The 22,939-nt window shown below is 45.7% G+C and overlaps 1 protein-coding gene and 1 long non-coding RNA gene across 2 annotated transcripts in view; one reads left to right on the top strand and one right to left on the bottom strand.

Moving 5' to 3' along the window:
• The first annotated feature begins 892 nt into the window (after positions 1-892).
• Positions 893-22,393, top strand: SIAH2 (siah E3 ubiquitin protein ligase 2). The gene is made up of 2 exons (XM_023232071.2): positions 893-1,837; positions 20,819-22,393. Exons 1-2 carry the CDS (start codon positions 1,421-1,423, stop codon positions 21,374-21,376), a joined length of 975 nt encoding a protein of 324 aa, XP_023087839.1. The 5' UTR covers positions 893-1,420; the 3' UTR covers positions 21,377-22,393.
• Positions 5,652-22,939, bottom strand: part of LOC111555754 — a 62,218-nt gene continuing 44,930 nt past the window's right edge. Inside the window, exons 3-4 of the long non-coding RNA XR_002735634.2 lie at positions 7,942-8,035; positions 5,652-6,095 (exon numbers count right to left, since the gene is read on the bottom strand). This is a non-coding gene — a long non-coding RNA (uncharacterized LOC111555754). The remainder of the gene's footprint in view (positions 6,096-7,941; positions 8,036-22,939) is intronic.

The raw sequence follows: 22,939 nt of genomic DNA, 5'->3' as shown, positions 1-22,939 counted from the left end.
GGAACCATTTTTCACTCAGTCCTAATAGTTGGTCCTTACCTCTGTGTCTCCTACAAATATCCGATTTCCACCTAGGGTAACCCTTTCCCCAATTCTGGAATCGTTGGCTCAAGCAAAGTTTGCAGAAAAACCATTTAACTCGGAGCACACAGTTACATTTGGACATGCGGTTCACTCCGGGCTACGGTGCCCTCTCTAGCGCTTCTGCTGGGCGCGCAGGGTGGCCTACAGCTCGCAACAAAGACTAGGACTTCGGCCAGCTGTCTACCAAGCGGACGCAGCGCCTTACACTGGAGGCTCACCCACTGTCTTCAAAGACCTCACGACCCAACCCACGTTTCTGGCATTCCTAGATGATCTCGAACTCTTAGCCAACGCTGTCCATGAGCTCCCTCCTCGGCCTGCTATACAAGCCAGGGGCGCTTAATTCAACGAAGCTTCCTCCTGGTCCGCTGGGAAAGGAATAAAGGTGGCTTACCTCCTCCCCACCGCCCCCATTTTTACTCAACCCCACCGTTAACTGTACAAAACTAGGTCCTGTGCCCGCTGCAGACCCAACTCGAGCCCCTCGCCCTGTTCCCGCCCAATGCTTCTCGTCCTGACTCCGAACACATAACTCGGTTGGCCGCGTCGCCCTCCTCGCCTGCACGCTGGTGACTCAACCCTGAGAAGAGAAACCTCTCGGTTTTTTCCGAGCATGCAGGGGCGCCGGCGCCCCGCCCCTGCCCGCCAGCGTACGGTCCCACCCACCGTCCACGCCCCCGCCCCGCCTGAAGTTGCCCTTCTCGTTTGAGCTCAGGGACGCGTCGGCCAGGCACCCCGGGGTGTGGCCAGAGGACTTCGGCGACGCCTTCCCCGAGAGTGGCCTCCCTCGCCAACCCGGAAAAGACAACCCCGCGGGGCTGCGGCGAGCCAGGCATGCTCACTGGCGCAGGCCCGGCCGGCAGCCCGAGCAGGAAGCGCCGGCGCTAGGCGGCCCCCTGCGCTGCCAGCTGGAGCCGGGCGGAGCCAGCGCCCCGGCGCAGGGTGGCTCTGCCAGTCCCCGCGCGCCTGGGCGGCCGCACACGTGTCCAGGCGTCACGTCCGCGCGCGCCCCCGGGGCTTGCGTCAGCGGCCGCTCCAGAAGCGGGTGGGCCGGGGCTCTTTGCGCACCGCTGGGTTCCGGGCCCGGACGCCGCTGGGAGGAGGGCATCGGGCGGGGTCCGACGCAGAGGCGTGCTCGGAACGCCGGGGGCTGCGGAGTGCATCAGCGCGGTCCAGCCCTCCGCCTGCCGGGGGCCGAGCGTCTCTGCCGCCCAGACCTGGGCTGGGCGCCGTGGCGTTGCCTCGGAGCTCGCTGCCCGCGGGGCGCGCACCGCCTTGACCCGGGCGGCCCCGCGGCAGGCAGGCGCCCGCAGTTCCATGGTTGGTTCGGAGCGCGATGAGCCGCCCGTCCTCCACCGGCCCCAGCGCTAATAAACCCTGCAGCAAGCAGCCGCCGCCGCAGCCCCAGCACACTCCGTCCCCGGCTGCGCCCCCGGCCGCCGCCACCATCTCGGCTGCGGGCCCCGGCTCGTCCGCGGTGCCGGCCGCGGCGGCGGTGATCTCGGGCCCCGGCGGCGGCGGCGGGGCCGGCCCGGTGTCCCCGCAGCACCACGAGCTGACCTCGCTCTTCGAGTGTCCGGTCTGCTTTGACTATGTCCTGCCTCCTATCCTGCAGTGCCAGGCCGGGCACCTGGTGTGTAACCAATGCCGCCAGAAGTTGAGCTGCTGCCCGACGTGCAGGGGCGCCCTGACGCCCAGCATCAGGAACCTGGCTATGGAGAAGGTGGCCTCGGCAGTCCTGTTTCCCTGTAAGGTAAGTCCAGGGACAGCCGCGTACCTCTGCCGGTGACCTCAGGGACTCCGGTATCCTCCAGCCCACTCGCAGGCCCGGAGAGGCGGGCGGCATCTCTCATTTAAAAAAAAAAAAAAAAAGAAAAAATGTTTACACTTTGTCTACCCTCCCTCAAGCCCACTTTGGGAGTAGTTCTGGGTTGACATTTACCGAGTAATGGTTAACTGACAGTTAACAGATTAATTGGCATTCGCTGGTCGTTAGAACATCGTAGCTCACCCGGCCCAATGCCCGCGTCCTCTGCAGACATGTATTCGGGTACGCTTGGTAGGGCTGGGCCGCACCAGTAAAACTTGGACAGAGAAACTGACTATGTGTGGACTGAGGAGGGAGGAAAAGGGCAAGCTAAACGCACCCTTGTCCAGCGCTCGGCTTGGCTGAATTGATACTGGAGTCCTGCACCCCGCGCCTACAGTCTGCGCACCCCTGACACGTGGGAGCTCTCGAGAGTGTAGCTAAAAAAAGGGCGCCTACAGCCTGTTTTCCTCTAGCTAGAAGAAAACCCTGCAAGCCACGCCTTTTTCTCTCCTAGCCTTCCAAGGACTGGGAAGGACTGAGGAGTTGTGGCTGCGTTTTTGTACTAAGTGGGGTGAAAACAGTCAATCAAGAAATTAACAAGGGCACTCAAGAGCTGTTGTTACAGTTGTTTAAAGCTCATCACTTCATTTTTTATTTAATGTAAAAAGTTTTCAATGCCCTTGCGAAAAATGCAAGCCAAGACAATAAGTAAAATGAAAGACCAAGACCTCTCCCCTCCTTTCCCACCATTGTTAGGTTTAGTGTGTATCTTTTTAAACTATATATACATACACCCTCGCAGCTAAATATAGAATCATAGATGTCAGTGTATGTCAGGGAGGTTTTTTAATACCCACACATAGATGTAAGTTTTTCTCCAAAAATGGCATCTGCAACTTGCTGTTTTTAAATTCATATTATCACACATATTTCTCTATGCCTGAAACCTAGTCGACTTCATTGTATTTTAAATGACTGTATAGTATTGCATTGTGTGGTCATATTGTAACATTTGTTTACCTTCAGGAGCAGTTTCACAGACATACTTGTCTACATTACTTCATTATGACCTAGAACTGTACTGTAAAGTTCATTATCTGAGATTAGAAGTGGAAATATTGTCATTAATACTTTCCAGTTTTTTTGTAAAAGTAACTTGCTCTGCCTCTTGGGCCCTTTAGGCTGTCTTGTATTTCTCCTTGGTGCTGCTTATTTTATAGGACAAGAGCTCATTTTTAAATTAAAAATAATCCACCAGAGAATTCAGGCGTGGGACTCAGGTCAGTAAAATGAGTGCTTTAATTTGGTCTGCTGCCCTGCTGCAAATGAGGTTTAAAATAGCATATTTAAATAAGGGTTTGAATCAGTGTTTGGACTAGAGTGTTTCAGGCAACCTTAATAAATTGCTTTTAACCCCTCCTCATATAATGCTTACTAATTCACTCAGCCCAGTTTCTCAAAATTTAGATGAAGTATTTGCATAGTTGTCTCAGGGTTGTGAAAAAGGAGACAACCTAGTGGTCGGAAAAGGTTTGGTGGTAGTTAACATAGAGTGGCTATTTGATGTTTGAGATACATTGCAGGGGTGGGGGATGTCCCACAGGATTTCTGGGGAGCCATTTTCTCACCCCTTTACTTTCCCTTAAACCCGTAGTGGCTAACGGAAGAAATGGCTTTTAGGTGAGTTTTAGTTCACAAATGAGCATTTGATATTAGTCAGTAATCCATAATTTGTTTTTAAGATGTAACCTTAGAATTGTGTTGTTCCCAAGAGAAAGGGAAGGAAACAGTTATGCTATATGGAGCATGAAGTTTCACTTTCAGGATCTAGAACTCTGGTTCCTATGAAAGCATATGTTCTTTCCTAACGTGAAACAGGCTAGTGAAATCAACCTTGAAGAGTAGTTCTGGGAATCGGGGGTTCTCAGCCTTTCTGTACATGTCAGTGATTTTCTGAGTCTCTATTCTATAAGAATGCAGTTGGGCAAAGCCATTACTTTGCAAGCTGAAATTTAAAAGGGCCAACTATTCCCCTAAAGACCAGGAACCAAGCTTAGAATGTGATCTTGGGGATGCTTTTGTGTGTGCATGTGTGTGAGTTATATAAAGCAAGAGTGTGCATGCCTCACCTTTGGTTGATCAGTAATCCAAACTATTGGCAGGGCAGCTCAGCCAGTTAGTCTAGATGAACCAAACTTGAATGTATACATAGGCCCAGAGACCAACCAAGATGTGCTATAGAGGATGAGAAACAACAGGGAGTCGTAAGGCCTGTATCAAACTTAAAACAAGGTAGGTCTGTTTACCTAGCCCTTTGGCCTACAGTTTGAGGCCCCTAGAAATTATGGGACTGCCTTTTCACTGTCCCCACCTGCTCTCAGAATCTCTCATGGGCTGGCTCATGTGAAAAAAAACAACGTTGAATAAAGTAACAGAGTCCACATCTCAAGAGCTGCCTGGCATTGCCACTGTTTGCCTGAAAGACCACCTCCCAGGGCCTTGATTTCTCATCTATATAAATGAGAGATAAGTCTGCTCGACTTCTGAGGACCTGTAGCTTCTAGCATTCCATGAAAAGAAGGGAAGCTATCTGGAATGTTATTGGATGCCCTCTATCTGCCAGCTACTTCGCAGGGGTCAGCTTTTACTAGTTTGCCTTTTTTTTTTTTTTTTTTTTTTTTTCAGATGAGGAAACTCATGCCTACAGAGTGGTTAAATGTGAAGTGACTTGTCAAATCACACAGCTAGTAAGAGGACCAGTCCAAGCACCTGCATCTCAAAGGCACAGATGTTTTGTCCTACACCTTACTGCGTAGGGATTTCGAATCTGAGTGTATACTCAAGATTCTGAATCATAACTCAAGGTTGACACCAGTAACAAAACCATCTGGTTGGATGAGTTCACCAGATGGGCCTCTTACGGGACCATCCCAAAATGACAACATACATACTCACTATGAAATTCATTGGCAGAAATTTTGTAGACCATGTAGGGTAGGAAGATGGGGAGTGGGGGAAACCTACAAACCTAGTATTTTGTGGGATATCATCACAGCTCTGGACTGCTTCAGTTGGCCAAAAATGGAGGTATTGCCAAATAACTATCCTACTTAGGTGTAGGATAATTAGTTAAAGGCTAGAGTGTTGCCAGCACCTTTGATATGGGGAGCCAGGTGCATTATTAGCTCAGATCTTTGGGTGTGGTGGCTCATGCCTGTAATCCCAGCACTTTGGGAGGCAGAGGCGAGCAGATCACCTGAGGTCAGGAGTTCGAGACCAGCCTGGACAACATGGTGAAACCCTGTCTCTACTAAAAATACAAAAATTAGGGCCAGGCTCAGTGGCTCACACCTGTAATCCCAGCACTTTGGGAGGCTGAGGCGGGCAGATCACCTGAGGTCAGGAGTTTGAGACCAGCCTGACCAACATGAAGAAACCAGGTTTCTACTAAAAATACAAAAAAGTTAGCTGGGCACGGTGGCGCATGCCTGTAATGTCAGTTACTCAGGAGGCTGAGGCAGGAGAATCGCTTGAATCCAGGAGGCAGAGGTTGCAGTAAGCCGAGATCACGCCATTGCGCTCCAGCCTGGGCAATAAGAGTGAAACTCGGTCTCATTTAAAAAAATAAAATAAAAATTAGCTGAGCGTGGTGGTGGGCACCTGTAATCCCGGCTACTCAGAGGCTGAGGCAGGAGAATCGCTTGAACCCAGGAGGTGGAGGTTGCAGTGAGCCGAGATTGTGCCACTGCAGTCCAGCCTGGGTGACAGAGTAAGACTCCATCTCCAAATAAAAAAAAAAAAAAAAAATGGAATGTCTAATTGTGTATGGCTTTCTTCCACTTGGGGCATTTTTTAATCCATTCTATGGCTTGTTCCATGCCTGAGAACTTTTGACATCCTGTGCCCAGACTTAAACTCACCCCTTCGGTGTGTGGGTTAGGGGGAGAAGTGAAGGTTGACACATTCATGTGAACCACATAGTCTCCTTTACCATGCAACTGTGCATTTTGCTATTAGACAAGTATTTCTCTCCACAACTGTAAGCAATGCTAATCCACTCCAGCCTTCTTACACTGTGATGATACCCTTTCTTTGTCCTCTCTGAAAGTTTCTGGTAGCATATCTCCAAATAATTATTGAATTTGAAAGCCTTAGCCAGGCAAGTCTTCTCTGTGGTTGCATTGTGACAATATCTGTGTTCCTTAAAAAAATAAAAAATAACATAAAACCAAGTAAGGTTAGACGAAACAGTTGAAAGTTTAAAAGCCCTTGGCCTCATCTAGTTCAGTGGAGACAAACTTTCTAAATGGGAGCAGGGCCACGTAATGCAGAGGAGAGAAGCATTTGACGCATGCATGACCTCGGGTCAGGGAGACCTGGAGGAGCAGTGCAGATAGTGGAGAGCCAGAGAACAGGTGCCACCTCCCAAGAGGCAGCCTTTACTCAGCTCTGGCTGATTGATGAGGGTGGGGATATGGGTGCAGGCATATCAGACCTTTAGATTTTTTTCAAGAAAAGCCAGAAATCTGGATTTTTTTTTTTTTCCTTTCAGAGATGGCATCTCAGTATATTGCCCAGGCTGGTCTTGAACGCCTGAGCTCAAGCGATCCTCCCATCTCGGCCTCCCAAAGTGCTGGGATTACAAGTGTGAGCCACTATGCCCAACCTGGATTTTTTTTTTTTATGTTAAATATCTCGATTTTTTTTCTAGCATTGGCTGACTTCACATGTATAGACACTGCTTGCAGACCAAGCCAACCATGTCTCCAGGCCAAATTCCAGCTGCCAGCATGCAGCCTCTGATCTGATTCTCTTCTAGAAACATTCCTTGAGCCTGGAAGTTCTCATTTAACTCTTGCCATACATGAACTTTTGAACTCTGTTAGGCCCTAACTGTTGGTGATTTTGTAACTTGTTTTCTTTTCATTTTTATTTTGCCAAGAGAATATTATTTGCTGGCCACTGGGAAACCTCAGATGATGGCCTTGTGACTAGATGTTTGACTCTATACAGGTCAGTTTCTTTTTTGCACCTGAGGGTCTTTAAAAGAAGAGATTGGACTAAATGATTATCCCAAGGTCCTTTTTTACCCTAAAATTTTAAAATATAGTAAGCGGTCCCAGTGAAAAGAACGCGAACCAGGAAACAGAAGACGTGGGTTCTCGTCCTGGCTTTGTGTGACTTTGGTCTAGTCATATACTTCCCTGATCTTGTTTGTTCATCCATTAGAAAGAATGGAGATAACACCTAGCTAGTGGGTGTTCAGAAATCAGATTAGAAGTGCTATTGAGGGCTTTTGCTTCACCATATGGAATGGAATATGGGGAGTATTAGGGTGGTTGGAAGGTTGCGATGGGGGATCACCTGGAAGCAGGAAGCACAAGCCAAGTAGCCAAAAATACTTTCAAAAATTTCTTCCTAACCCCCAAAATTCTCCTAAGACAAAACTATTTACTTTGGAAGTTCTCCCTAAAGTTCTCACTACTGCCTGACATGGGCAAGGTTGGCCCATAAAAGCAGAATGAACTTGGCAAGGACCAGAGTCCACATACATTAGCTCCAGGGCTCAAGATTTTAAAGAACAAAGTTGATAATACACCTTTTGTTGTATTTTACTTTTTGTATAAAGCAGAAGCATTAGAATACTATATGGCAGGACTAAAGCTTCATGGTGATTCCACATATAACTGGCCAAAGATTTTTCACAGGTCACCACGACCTGGAACTGGAGTAAATAGTTATCAGTGAAAGTTGAGCCTTGGTATAACCAGAACAGAGGCTTACCGAAAGTTACAGCAGGCCTGGCCTATAAAATACTAGCCCAAGATTGGGTTAGACTGTCCCGTTCTGTGGTAGAGCTGTTTTTTGAAGCCCCGTTAAAAAGTACTGTATACATGAATATAGTAAGGCCTTACTGTAAATTGTCTTACGCATCAGATTTTGCTTCTGACAAAATTTGTGAGACGTGGCAGTTCTTATTCAAACCCATAAGGTCCTCCCTCCTTGAAAGGGGCATGTAGCAGATATGCATTTGCTAAACTGTGTACCTGTGCCAACATTTGGAGCCACTATGTGTTGCTGGCGAGTTTTTCAGGACATGATCATACACAGGATATTTGAATGTGGTTTGCTCTGGACATCCTGAAAAGGAAAATAAGAAAGTCTTCCTGATCAAATGTATCTTTATTTTAAGCTTTGGGGTATCCTTTTAAGGCTCATGAAGGACACTGAAATGCTCTTATGAATTTCATCAACTTTGTCCTAGATTGCAAAACTGTTGTTTTCCTCATTTCCAGTTTGATAAAGATTTTATGTAATAATGTTTAGACTGTGTAGCATCTATGGGATAAAAGGGTTATTCTCTTCTCAGTTTTTGCCCACAGGTGATATAGAGATGGATGAAAAATATTCCTGGTCAGGTGTGGTGGCTCATGCCTGTAATCCCAGCATTTTGGAAGGCCGAGGAGGGCAGATCATGAGGTCAGGAGTTTGAGACCAGCCTGACCACCATGGTGAAACCTCGTCTCTACTAAAAATACAAAAATTGTGCCAGGCACCGTGGCTCACACCTGTAATCCCAGCACTTTGGGAGGCTGAGGTGGGCAGATCACCTGAGATTAGGAGTTCGAGACCAGCCTGACTAACATGGAGAAACCCCGTCTCTACTAAAAATAAAAAATTAGCCTGGCATGGTGGTGCATGCCCGTAATCCCAGCTACTTGGGATGCTGAGGCAGGAGAATCACTTGAACCTGGGAGGCAAAGGTTGTGGTGAGTCGAGATCGTGCCTTTGCACTCCAGCCTGGGCAACAAGAGTGAAACTCCATCTCAAAAAAATAATAAATAAATAAATACAAAAATTAGGCAGGCGTGATGGCTTGTGTCTATACTCCCAGCTACTCAGAGGGCTGAGGTGGGAGGATCGCTTGAGCCCGGGAGGTCGAGGCTGCAGTGAGCTAAGATCTTGCCAATATCCTCCAGACTGGGTGACAGAGTGAGACCCTGTCTCAAAAAAAAAGAAAAGAAAAATATTCTTTTGTTAATGTGCTGACCTATGCACTGCTTTAAAATTTTGAATCAACAAAGATAGTATCTTTGGGTCCCTTTTACCCCCAGGATCCCTCTTACTCTGGCAGTTTTGAGGGCAGCCCCTACTCTGGCCTGGTCCAAATCCCAACTCCATTTCTTTATAGCAATTTGAGAATGGAACAATACAGGTGGGGAATCCTATTGTCCACACTGTTTCATAATCTGCTTCTTCATCTAGTACATCGTGACTGCTTTTCTACAGTGATAAATCTTCTTTAGGATCATATTTAATGGCCACATGTTGCAGTTCTATAACAGTACCAGAATTATTTAATCAGGTTCCTATTTGTGGTCATTTAAATTCTGTTTTCTTACTGAGATTTTTTTTTTTTTAAAGCATAGCTATAACCAAATCTTTGTACACAAAAAAACAGTTATTTCCTAAAGATAAATTCCTTGAAGTTGGATGGTAGAGCCCAAGGGTATATGCAGAAATCTAAGTGTTTTTTGTTTTTGTTTTTGTTTTTGTTTTTGTTTTGAGACAGAGTCTAGTTCTGTCATCCAAGCTGGAGTGCAGTGGCATAATCACAGCTCACTGTAGCCTCAACCTCCTGGGCTCAGGGGATCCTCTCACCTCAGCCTCTTGAGTAGCTGGGATTACAGGCACACACCATCATGCTTGGCTAATTTTTGTATTTTTTGTAGGAACAGGATTTCACCATGTTGGCCAGGCTGGTCTTGAACACCTGAGCTCAAGTGATTCGGCTTCAGCCTCCTGAAGTGGTGGGATTACAGGCAATGAGCCACCACACCCAGTCTGAGAAGTCGAAGTTTTTTGATAGCCTTAGAATGGTTTGCAGTTGAATGTCCATTTCTTCCCAGCAGCACCGACATTGGATGTTACCTTTTGGTTTTCTTAATGCCACAGCCTGCTTTTACTCCCTGGTGCAGTGTCAGGCCAGAGTTGGCCACTGCTGACCTGTCCACCAACTTAACATCATACTCACTCTTGCCTTGGAATCTCCTGCAGTTCTAGGCCCTCTCCTTCCCACAACCCATCTGCCTAGCCAGTTCTTGCCTCTGCTCACCCCTCTCGTCTTTCTGAAACTCTTTAAGTCTAGTGGTGGAGACAGATGTGCCAATAGGGCAGAGCCCTTCTGAAGTAGTAGGAGCCTAAAGGAGTCTAAGACCTTGCTGCTATGGTGGCATCAGCAGCATGTTGAAGGATGTGCAGCGGTTTGCCATGAAGAAATAAGGCATGGAAGCTCATAAGGAGGCTGTGTGGGAGGCCAGCAGAGTTGCTTGTGAAGGACATTGCTTGCCTTGCTTATAGGTGGCCCGATCTAGGCACCCATGCTCATGCAGTTTTTAAGTTGGGGGCAGAAACTCCAGTCTGGACTAATTACATACACAGTGTCTTTTTCACTACAACCTCTTGCCTTTTCTGTGCCCACTCTACCCTTCTGAGGAACGGTGATCCCTCTTCCCATTCTAGACCCAAGTAGTGGCTTTTGCAGGGATGGCAGTGGTACCAGAGGGCCCTCTTATTAGGGTTGCCAGGTAAATACAGAATGCCCAGTTAAATCTGAATTTCAGATAAACAACAAATAACTTGTGGGGCCGGAGAGGAGTAATAAGTATATTCCAAATATTGCCTGAGAGACATCTTGTATTTTTATTTGATAATTTTTTTATTTTTTAATATTGAGCCCAGGCTGGAATGCAGTGGTGCTATCTTGGCTCACTGCAACCTCTGCCGCCCGGGTTCCAGTGATTGTCGTGCCTCAGCCTCCTGAGTAGCTGGGACTTCAGGCTCGTGCCACCATGCCCAGATAATTTTTGTATTTTTAGTAGAGACAGATTTCACTGTGTTGGCCAGGCTGTTCTCTAACTCCTCACCTCAGGTGATCCACCTGCCTCGGCTTCCCAAAATGCTGGGATTACAGGTGTAAGCCACTGTGCCTGGCCTATTTGATAATTTTACAACCCTATCACTTAAGTCTTTTGGTGAATTCAATTTCTTTCGTTGAGAAATAAAGACTGCTGAGGGGAATAGAGCTGTTTGAAGAACTGTCAGGGCAGTGACGTGGTTGTGCAGGTGGGCACCTGGCATGAAAGAGTGAGGGCATACTGAAAGGGTGGGTGCAGTACTGGTCACATGGCATAGAGCCTTTAACTTGGCTCTATGCCATGTGACCAGTGCTTTGTTTGCTTGAACATACACTTTGAAGGGACCTCACAAAACTGGTTCTCCAGGACAATGTGTGGTTACCTGCTAACTCTGGCTATGGACAGATAAGAAACACACATGGTCAAAAGTCAACCTTTGTTTAAAGTTTCTAAGATTAAAAATAAACCCCTGCCAGCCGTGGGAGTCTCTGTAAGGCTAAACACACCCTCCCTCAATAGCAGGGTGTTCTCAGATTTCTGCAGAAATAACTATGCCAGGCCAGTTGTGGTGGCTCACGCCTGTAATCCCAACACTTCGAGAGGCTGACATGGGAGGATCACGAGGCTAGGAGTTTGAGATCAGCCTGGGCAACACAGCAGGACTCTATCTTTTATTAAAAAGAAAGAAAAAAAAATTATGCCAAAGTCTTCCCAAGACACCTCTTAGTAACATGCTAAAAGGTGGTTTGTTGACTTTCTCTTAGGCAAAAAGGACAGATTTTTGGGCCCAAGATTTTAATTAGAATTGCCTTCCCCAGAAGAAATTTAGTAAAGTTAACAGTGTTTCCTTACTCTCACCACTGTTTGGTGACACTGTTTGACTTGATAGTTCTAGTGCTGAGTAATAGTATCTTCTCATGTCACTGTCTGTAAAACCATTACTACACTATTGGCTGATGATTATCTATCGTTTTTTTTTTTTTTTTGAGATGGAGTCTCGCTCTTGCTCTGTCACCCAGGCTGGAGTGTAGTGGCGCCATCTCAGCTCACTGCAAGCTCCGCTTTCCCAGGTTCACGCCATTCTCCTGCCTCAGCCTCCTGAGTAGCTGGGACTACAGGCGCCTGCCACCGCGCCCGGCTAATTTCTTTTTGTATTTTTAGTAGAGATGGGGTTTCACTGTGTTAGCCAGGATGGTCTCGATCTCCTGACCTCGTGATCCGTCCACCTCGGCCTCCCAAAGTGCTGGGATTACAGGCATGAGCCACCGTGTCTGGCCATTTTTTTTTTTTTTAGAGACAGTCTCTCTCTGTCACCCAGGCTGGAGTTCAGTGGCGTGATCTCGGCTCACTGCAACCTCCGCCTCCTGGGTTCAAGCAACTCTCCTGTCTCAGCCTCTTGACTACAGGCACATGCTGCCACTCCTGGCTAGTTTCTTTTGTATTGTAGTAGAGATGGGGTTTCACCATGTTGCCCAGGTTGGTCTCGAACTCCTGAGCTCAGGCAATCCGCCTGCCTCAGCCTCCCAAAGTGCTAGGATTACAGGCATGAGCCACCGTGCCAGGCCTGATTATCTCTTCACACTGCCTCACAGCAGAGTTCAGGAATTTACCATTTGAGTTAAGTGAAAATACGCTAAGATTCTTAGAGGAAGGATGCTAGACAGATGCAGGTTGAGTATTATAAATAAGTCACAAGAACAGATTTCACTTTCTCCTCTTTCCCAAGCCTTAAGATGATTAACTTGAAGAGTCCACAACTCTTCCACTGTTAAGAATAGTCAAGGAGTAAGTCGTAGACAGTTTTATAGACCCACTCATAGGTGACTTGGTAGGCTCCAGGTCACACAGGTCACTGGGTACTTGGGTTCCAATCACAGCTATTCTACCATTGTTGTAAACATACTTTAAGCAAGAGGAACATACAGTCATCAAAAGGTCAGTGGTGCTGATGTTTTCCAGTCTAGGTAAGATCTCAGAAGGGCTATAAACCTCCTCACTGCCAGGCATGGTGGCTCACAGCTATAATCCCAGCATTTTGGGAGACTGAGGTGGGAGGATTGCTTGATGTCGGGAATTCATGACTACCCTGGCTAACAAAGTGAGACCCTGTCATTTCAACAAAAAAATTTTTAAAACCTTCTCACTCCAAATAGTTATGTAAATAAAATATGTGAAACACGTTCATCAAAAGTGACAAAACCATAGTGCCTGAAATCTAAAACAAACATTTCTTCTTTCATGATCTCAAAATCTATTGAATTCTTTTAAAATTCTAAGTCCCACAGTAAAACTTCTAATTAAAGTAAAATTAACATGGTAGAAAACATTCCATCTTCGGCAGATTAAATCTAACATGTATTCATTTATCAACAAATAGTAGGTGGGCAAGAAGCAGGCAATGAGTCAATAAACCAATAAGCAAAATTAGTAGACCCATAAATTAACTGGAAAATAACCTGTGATCATTCAGTGGTCTTTGTGGAGCAGGTAAACATTTTAAATCACAAAACAGCTAGCTTGAGTTGCTAGATGTCCTTTTAAAAGTTTGATGGTTAAAATGTAACTTTTACCATGATGTGGATCTATACTAGGTTTAGCTGCCAACTCCCATTTGCACAAGTCCTAATTATCTGCTAATCATATGTAATAAATTATACTGTCAGAAATTCATCCTTCCAGTTGAGCTCATATATCTCTTCCCACTTCCAGGTTTCCCTCCCAAAAGGAAAAGGGCACTTGAGTAAATTTTATTCCTGGAGTTCATCTTTCAAATGGGTCTGGAACAAAGTGGAGTTTACCTTGGACCACTGAGGGTGGTGAATAATGAAACTACATGCCAAGGCCACAGACTTGTCAGGGACCTGCAAACCTTTAGAAGGATCAGAAGACAATGGAGAATGCATTGTCTTCTACAGGGGCCGAAGAAGTGTCGGTTATCATGACAATTCGTTTCTCATTGCAAAATTGTATTGGTTCACTACAGTCTCAAAGAGCCTCTAGTAAAAGAAAAACTACCAACTTCAGTTGCATTTACATGTAGTTATGTAGCTAAAGGTATATATTCTTTTAAAATAAACACTATTATGATAAAAATTCATTCAACCAATTCTGCATAAACCATTTCTATCCCATAAAGGATATATATGCTAACTCAGTCCCTGGATTCTTTAGTATGTTTTCATGTATGTATTTTTGAGACAGGATGTCTGTCATTCTGTTACCCAGGCTGGAGGGCAGTGGTGCAATCATGGCTCACTGCGCCTTGACATCCCAGGCTCAAGCAATCCTCTCACATTTGCCCTCCAAGTAGCTGGGACTACATGTGTGCACCACAAGGCCTGGCTATTTTTTTTTTTTTTTCTTTTTTCATTTTTATAGAGACAGGGGTCTTCCTATGTTGCCCGGGCTAGTCTTGAACTCCTGGGCTCAAGCAATTCCTTCATCTTGGCCTCCCAGAGTGCTGGAATTACAGGCTTGAGCCACCTTGCCTGGCAATGTTTTTATTTTGATATGATTTCAAACTTACGCAGCAGTTGCAATAATAGCATAAAAAAATTCCCTTATAGCCTCTATCCAGATTCACCTGTTATTTCCTTTTCGCTCCAGTTGCTTTATCATTTGTGCTGTCTCTGCTCATACATATTTTTTAACCATTTGAATGTAAATTGCAGGCATCTTGTCCCTTTACCCGTAAATACCTCATTGTGTTTCATCTAAAATCATTTTCTTATATAATCATAGCACAGTTATCAAAATCAGGAAATTTGACACACAGCAGATCCTGTTATCTAATCCACAGTCCATATTCAAATTACAGCTTTTGCCCCAGTAATGTCCTTTATAGGAATTTTGGTTTCTCATTCTAGGGTTATGCATCGCACTTAGCCGTCAGTGTGCATTCTGTGATCATTACAACTTATTTAGGTTGAAAGAAAGTGCCGTTTGCTTTTGTTCACTCCAAGGCAAGGTCATTTCTTAGATTTAATTCCAAAGTTGATGAGCATCAACAACAAAATGTCGATTGTGGTTTGTTCTTGAGACATTCTCATTTGAGGTGCTAGCAGGTATTTTGCTAACAATTTCAGCTATTTCCTAGGAGGTAAGCCGATTTAAGCAATGTGGTTACCTCACAGACATGCTTCTGCTGTGGAGCACATGCTCCTTCCTCCCATTGAGTAGATTGTTGATTGTTGGGTTCAGTAAATCATTCTTGAATTGCATGGAATCAGATTTAATTAAATAGGTTAAGTGACTTGTTCTAAACCAGTCACAGCATCCATGACCTTCACTAGCACCATGGCTAAGAAGGCTTATTTTGCTTGTATACTAATTTCATAAGTAAACATAATATGACTGTGTTCATTAGGTAAATAACAGGTGTCTTGTGTTTGACTGTGTGCGGACATATCTTGTTGTGTGTATTTGTGTATGAAGGGGTTTCTCTGCTGAAAAGGGAAAAACCCTGCCTAAATTCCAACTTAAATACAACCTTCAAACCCCACACCCAGGAAAAGAATGGGAACTATTTGCTGCTTTCTGCAAAGACCTAAAAATGAGGGTCCGGATTACACATTGCATCTCAATGGCAGAATACATTTGCACAAGACTTTTGAGTCACTGCAACATGAAAAGTTTCTAAAGAGAAGTCAGAAATGGGATTTCAACATCTCTTTGTTTCTCATTCTGCTGGGCCATCATCTACCTCCCCTTTTTTTTTTTTTTTTTTTTTTTTGCGAGATGGCATTTTGCTCTTGTTACTCAGGCTGGAGTGCAATGGCACAACCTTGGCTCCCTGCAGCCTCTGCTGCCCAGGTTCAAGTGATTCTCCTGCTTCAGCCTCCTGAGTAGCTGGGACTACAGGTGCCCACCACCACACCCGGCTAATTTTTTTTTGTATTTTTGGTAGAGACAGGGTTTCACCATGTTGGCCAGGCTGGTCTAGAACCCCTGATCTCAGGTGATCCACCCGACTCGGCCTCCCAAAGCGCTAGGATTACAGAAGTGAGCCATCACGCCCGGTCCTACCTCCCTATTTTCTTCTTTAGTTTTCAGGGTGTGTGTGTATGTATGTGTGTGTGTGTTTTCTTTAGAGAGGTTTACTTAAAACTAATTCCCCCTGGGGAAAATGAGCACATATTTCCCTAAGGAGAAATCTCATTTATAGCTGTGGTCTTGTCCCAGGAGACACAGGCAGCCCACTGCGAACCAGCCCAAGAGCCTTCTCTCAGTAACAAGAGGATACAGCTAAGAACCAGACATCTAAAGGAAAGCCCTCCCCAGCCCAAACGCACAAGTCCTTGACCTTTTCACATTTTGTGGAGCAAGCCCTAGCTAGAGTGTGAAGTGAAACCTCAGGACTTTCTTGCCAGATCCCAGAGAAGGCTGGGAGGGCCTAATGGCTGGTTACTGATTTGTGAGATGCTGCTGCTGTATTCCTCGGGGAGTGGCACTTTCAGGTCTGTTTTTCTCTCCTTGCAAACCAAAGAAGTTAATATTAGAACGTGTTTCCAAAAACAGTGTATCTGTGGACTCTGGGTTTTATGTGTGTTGGGTTGGGGGCCAGGGCTGAAGGCAGACGTAAATTATTTGTTTAGTTTTCTCAAAATATTGATTCTTTGACTCCTGAGCTGTTGTGTGCAGTGAAAGAACCCTGGAGGGGCAGCCTGGGAATGCAGGGCTCTGCCCCTTGTGAAGCCACAAATGACCACAGGGCCCTGACCAGTCAGCCACACTCTGGGAGCATCCAGCTTCTAGTAAGTAAAACGGGCAGAATGAGCTCCCTGGTCTAACTCCATGCTTTGCTAGCGATCATGTTCTGGTTGTGTGGCAGGGCTGGCATTCCTGAGTTGCCCTGGTAGTGCTCATTGGGTGGGGCAGTGACCCACTGGACCTGCTGGCATGGGCCCCTCCTTGCAACTGTGATTGTGGCTGCCTGGAAGACAGGTTTTGTCATTCTTGAGCATTGGAATGAGTGGTTCTCATCAGAGTTAGTGGTTCTCAACTGGGGCCATTTTGCCCCCTAGGAGACATTTGGTTGTCACAACTGAGGGGCAGGGGGTGGTTACTATTGGCATCTAATGAATAGAGACCAAGGATGCTGCCAAACATCCTACGGTGCACAGCACAGCCCCCACAACAACGAATTATCAGGTCCAGAATGTCAATAGTACCACTGTAGAGAAACTCAAAATAAACTCCATTGTCAGGAAAGTCCCTGACCTGCCTTCTCCTTTAGGTAGGTTGGTTGTTTTTAGAGACGGAGTCTCACTCTGTTGCCCAGGCTGCAATGCAGTGGCACGGTCTCAGCTCACTGCAACCTCTGCCTCCTGGGTTCAAGTTATTCTCCTGCCTCAGCCTTCCAAGTAGCTGGGATTACAGGTGCATGCCACCACATCCGCTATTTTTTGGTAGTGACAGGGTTTCACCATATTGGCAAGACTCGTCTTGAACTCCTGACCTCAAGTGATCCACCTGCCTCAGCCTCCCCATGTGCTGGGATTACAGGTGTGAGCCACCGCACCTGGCCTCCTTTAGGTTTTATCCCCTCTGTTTCCTCCACTCACCCTGTGCTAGAACCAGATGGAACAACTCCAACCACAATCCACTTGTCTACAGTAAAGCTTTCCTTACCCTGTCCTCCTCACCCTGTCCCACCGTGAAATCACCTGTTGCCCTCCTGGTCTTCCTTTACGCAGTTGTTAAATTTATTATATGGTTTTTCTCAACTGGAAATACCACAAGGGCAGGATCCACAGCTGATTCCTTCTGTGTGCTCTAGGATAGAGGTTCTCAGCCCTGGAAACCCTTAGAAACCCTTGGAGCTCTTCAAGAAAACACAAGCCCAGGCCAGACGCGGTGGCTCAAGCCTGTAATCCCAGCACTTTGGGAGGCCAAGGCGGGTGGATCACAAGGCCAGGAGATCGAGACCATCTTGGCTAACACGGTGAAACCCCGTCTCTACTAAAAATACAAAAAACTAGCCAGGTGTGGTGGCGGGTGCCTGTACTCCCAGCTACTCGGGAGGCTGAGGCAGGAGAATGGCATGAACACGGGAGGCGGAGTTTGCAGTGAGCCGATATTGCGCCACTGCACTCCAGCCTGGGCGACAGAGCAAGACTCTGTCTCACAGAAGAAAAAGAAAGGAAAAAAGAAAACACAAGCCCAAGGCCAGGGGCCAGTGAGGCTTGGCTTTGCTGCTCAGAAGCACCTAGACAGTTTTACATGCACCTAGACACTTTTACATACAGTCTTGGGGAATTCACAAACCCCTGAAGCCCCTCCCTCGGATCCCTGGATAAGAGCCCGTGATGAAAGTGGCAGAACACCCATGGTGCTCTGCATGCCATTCCAGAACAATGCCAAGACTGCTTGAAGTCGTGTGTGTGTGTGTGTGTGTGTGTGTGTGTGTGTGTGTGTGTGTGTAGGGGGTTAAAGTTTAGACTTTAGTCATCATAAAAGTAGCACCAGTGGTTATGAAGACATGAACCTTACCCATAATGGAAAGAGAAGGAATAGAATGCCATGAAATTTCTGCTTGTTTAGTAAAAGCAGAGTAAGCACCTAAGGCTTTAAAACTATTTATTTAAGTTAATAGAGGATGTAGCAAGATCCTTATGAAAAAACATGAGATCATTGTCCACACAAATGCAAAGTAATGCCTTTTCTATATGTGCAGTTTGGGGAGGTTCCCTGTTCTGTATATTTGGGTGAAAAGAAGTGTTGAATATGTGACTTGTAAGGCAAACCAAATAATTCAGAGTATAAATACTCCTACTCGAGTGGGGAAAGTTATAAAATGATTGCCAGATGATACATATTTGCTGTAAATGTTGAGTTTGTCATGAATGAGGAGTGGTTTGGAGCTTTGGGCAGAGGTGCAGGTGGTACCTTTCTGGTTGCCATTGGCCAAAGTTCATCTCACTCCTGGGATTATACCTGGGTGGCTATGGGGAACAGTTCGTTTTGAAACATCTTCAGATATTGAGAGCTTGTTTCAAGAATCTGCCAGGCTCTGGGCTAGTTCTTGCTATTTTTACTGTGTGTGTGTGTGTGTGTTTTAAACTCTGGACAGAAATGTCTCACCCATCACTCACAAAAGAACATTAGCAGGCTCTGTATTCCTAGCCACACCCTAAATTTAAAACACAGTTAACAGGGATTTGTTTTTCAGGCCTTATAAAGTAAGGAACACAAAGTATAAATACGCATGGATAAATGAATTTGTTTCTCCTGAGTGAGTTTTTTTACACCCAGGCTTTAAAAGTTAGTTCAGAGTTTTAAAAGATGAACAAACAATTCCTATGGGCAAAGGAAGTAACAGTGAAACATTTCTGCCAATTTCTGTTGAATATCATAATCCGCTTAGGTATGGGGAAGTGAGGGTTGGAGGATGAGCTGCATTTCTTTCTTTAAGCCACTCTCCTTTCCGATTAGGGGAGACTAATCCCCCTGAGAGTGGAGACTGTCATCTTTGCTTCGGAATCCTCTGAGTGACTGTAACTTAGCATCTTGTATGGAGAAGGCACATAGTGCATACTATCTGCTTGTTGCTAGTGATAAATTCATCTATAAAGGTTGGAATTTGACCGACTTCCAGTTTAAAAGGGGGATTATTCCATAAAGCAGGGTAGAGAAAAGCAAAAACAGCCGTGGTGGTTTTTTTTTTTTTTTTTTTTTTTTTTTTTTTTTTAGCAACTGGACATAGCATTTTAGAAAAATGACCTGGCCCTGTCCTTATTTGGTGCCTTCATGTGTCGGTGGAGCAGGGAATCCAAGTGTGGTAAGCCAGACAGTTCCCCTGCCATTCTGTGCTCCAGGGGTATAAGGCTGACACCTAGTTTCACCCGAAAAGGTGATTCAGGTTTATTAATTCTTTATAGAACCACAGCTTAGTACTCAGGGCAGGTGTCTACCTGTGGGCTGATTCTCCATCTGGTATCTAGGAATTAACACTGTCATCCTGTGAGAGTTAGGAGCAGAAGTTCAGTTCCTCTTGGTGTGGTCTTTTGCCACGGCAGGTATGATTTATCCATTAGGAATGTCATCCCAAGTGCAAGGGAGAAAAATATTTTGTTCTCTTACCCTATTAAGGCAGTGTCTGAGGGGCAGACTGATCATGTCAACAAACTCGTCTAGTTCTGCTTCCTCCCGGGCCTGTTGTGAGGACCTGACATACCTGGCCATGAAGTGATGTGCTTTTGAATCGGAGAAAGTGTTGGGGGTCAGTGAGCTTTGAGAGGAGGGTTAGGCCCTTCTCATTTTAACCTCTACTGACCAGAACCAGACTGACCGGCAGTCTTATGAGTTAGTTAAGTAGCTCTTGAGTGTGATTTCCTTCCAACCAAAAAATATGGGCAAAGCCCCCCAGAGGAAAGGTCAAAAGGATACAGTGGGGTAATATTTCTAGCAGTATGAAGGGGTCTCCAGGCCTCTGCTGCCCTAGCCTGGTCATGCCAGCAACAAAGAGCAAGGAACCAAAGGGCAGCCTTCCCCACGGCCTGCCTACCAGTCACCAGTTTGAGCCAGGAAGCAGTGGAGGGGGACAATAGAATTCTACTGTTGTTCATATTGTCTATATGTGAAAACTAATCTGGGGATAATATAATAATCCTTGCCCAACCCCATCCCCATCCCCAAACAATTGAATTCTTTAAAAAACAGCTTCACAGAAAATATGGGGAAGACCAGATTTTACAGGGCTTACTCAACAATTTTGAGATGTGCGTAGTAAGAGAACTTTAGTTCGCATCCTTTTGACAGCAGAATAGGGGGCATGGAAAACAGCATGTTTCTGGTTCAGGAAAATACCCTTGATTTTATGCATGACAGCATTGATGATGAGTAGAGACTGAGACTTTTAGTCTTGAATATTTCACTTGTTTTGAGCAAAAGTAGTTAAGAACACAGTTTAAGCCCAGGAAAACGCAGTAGTTAAGTACTTATAGAGGGTTGAAGCAATAGAAGTTTTGAGAAGGCCCAATGGCTCAATGCATTTCTTTCTCTGCAGTATGCCACCACGGGCTGTTCCCTGACCCTGCACCATACGGAGAAACCAGAACATGAAGACATCTGTGAATACCGTCCCTACTCCTGCCCTTGTCCTGGTGCCTCCTGCAAGTGGCAGGGGTCCCTGGAAGCTGTGATGTCCCATCTCATGCATGCCCACAAGAGCATTACCACCCTCCAAGGAGAAGACATCGTCTTTCTAGCTACAGACATTAACTTGCCAGGGGCTGTCGACTGGGTGATGATGCAGTCATGTTTTGGCCATCACTTCATGCTGGTGCTGGAGAAACAAGAGAAGTACGAAGGCCACCAGCAGTTTTTTGCCATCGTCCTGCTCATTGGCACCCGCAAGCAAGCTGAGAACTTTGCCTATAGACTGGAGTTGAATGGGAACCGGCGGAGATTGACCTGGGAGGCCACACCCCGGTCGATTCATGACGGTGTGGCTGCTGCCATCATGAACAGCGACTGCCTTGTTTTCGACACAGCCATAGCACATCTTTTTGCAGATAATGGGAACCTTGGAATCAATGTGACTATTTCTACATGTTGTCCATGATGTGACTTTCATAAACCATCAAAATTATTTGGGCATAGTGCTCTATGTTTAATAAAGGTTTTTATAGATGTTTTATTCCATATGTCTTCACAAGTCAGGACCCACAATTACCCGTGTTTTGTTTGAACAGCAGTTTCCTATCTGGCTTCAACCCAACAAAGTTCATTAACCTGGGATGAATGGGGTTGGCCTGTTGGTAATTTGGAGGCTGTTCTGTGATCTAAAACAACTCTTATTAAATTGTATTTACTCCCTAAACAACACTTGACAGGCTGTTGCACAGGGCTTCTATAGATCAGTGTGTCAGGAACGGGAGGCCCCTGCCTGCCTGCCTTCCCGTATTGGTCCCTTGACATTGACAAAAGCACAGTGACTGTCAGCAGATTCCTTTACTTTTGTTTGTGGGATGTAGGAATTGTTTTAATGCATTTTAAACAGTGTTTCTCAAATTGGATGGCTGGCTAATAAGACACTGAATCACCCGGAGTGCTTATCTTAAAATTGCAGATTTAGGGAGCCTGCCAATTTAACAGTCTCATCAGGTGATTCTTTTCAACAGTAATGTTTGAGAATTAATGGGTTAAATTGTAGGAAAGGGTCCAGATTTTAAAGGTGCTTTAAGGTTGCCCTCTGCCGATACTGTTTGTCTTTCTACTGTTTCATCCCCTAACCTCCCCCAACCCTCAAATTAAAACTAGAACTATAGATCCACATGAACACACACATGAGATTTGGTCACTCACCTATGTTTTGGGTGGATTGCCTAGGAAAGCAAGTCATATGGCCATTGATAGTTCTCATGTAATTAGTTTTGCTCACCACTAGTACAGATGACCCGTTTACACATGGCTTCCTTCGGAAGCCCTCGTCGACAGTAGCTGGTGTGAAAGACTAGGTCAGTAGAGTTGGAAAAGCTTTATAACCGGTGTGTCATATGCTTGCTATTTAAAGCTGTGTGTTGGTTTTGTTTTTCTGCCACATTCACTAGTTTTTTAATAAATATTTTCCAAAAATGGATGTTGTGCTTCATTTCTCTAATTGAATAATGGGTATTTATTGAGCATCTACTGTGTGCAAGTGCAGTGAACCTTCATCACTACATCTGGGGTTGGAACTTTCACTGTTTCCACTGTGGAAACAGTCACTGGGCCAAGTCATGGCACGGGTCCATGACAGCATTGGGGTCCGGGCTCACGTGTCTGAACCACTGAATGTCAGTGCTGCAGGTCTCCTCCCAGGGCTGACGTTTCTGTCTGATGGTGCCAGCAGCTGTGCAAGAAGAGGATTGCTCCTGCTTTACAGAGTCAGAAGGAAGATGCTTGGCCAGTGCTGACATCCAGAGTGCTAGGTTGATCCAAGGTGACCCACTCCCTCAGTCCCAACCCTAAACTCTCAAAAGAATTCAGAGGATTAGGGCCAAACGCTCAGCAAGGATTGAAGGCTGCTTACTTCAGTGTCCCAGTTTCCTTTTTTTGTTGTTTTTGTTTTTGAGACGGAGACTGGAATGCAATGGCATGATCTCAGCTCACTGCAACCTCTGCCTCTGGGTTCAAGCAATTCTCC

The sequence above is a fragment of the Piliocolobus tephrosceles genome, chromosome 2, assembly GCF_002776525.5.
Source record: "Piliocolobus tephrosceles isolate RC106 chromosome 2, ASM277652v3, whole genome shotgun sequence".
NCBI classification, from domain to species: domain Eukaryota; kingdom Metazoa; phylum Chordata; class Mammalia; order Primates; family Cercopithecidae; genus Piliocolobus; species Piliocolobus tephrosceles.
Note: the sequence above shows the minus strand (reverse complement) of the source record. Positions and strands in the feature narration are given on the sequence as shown.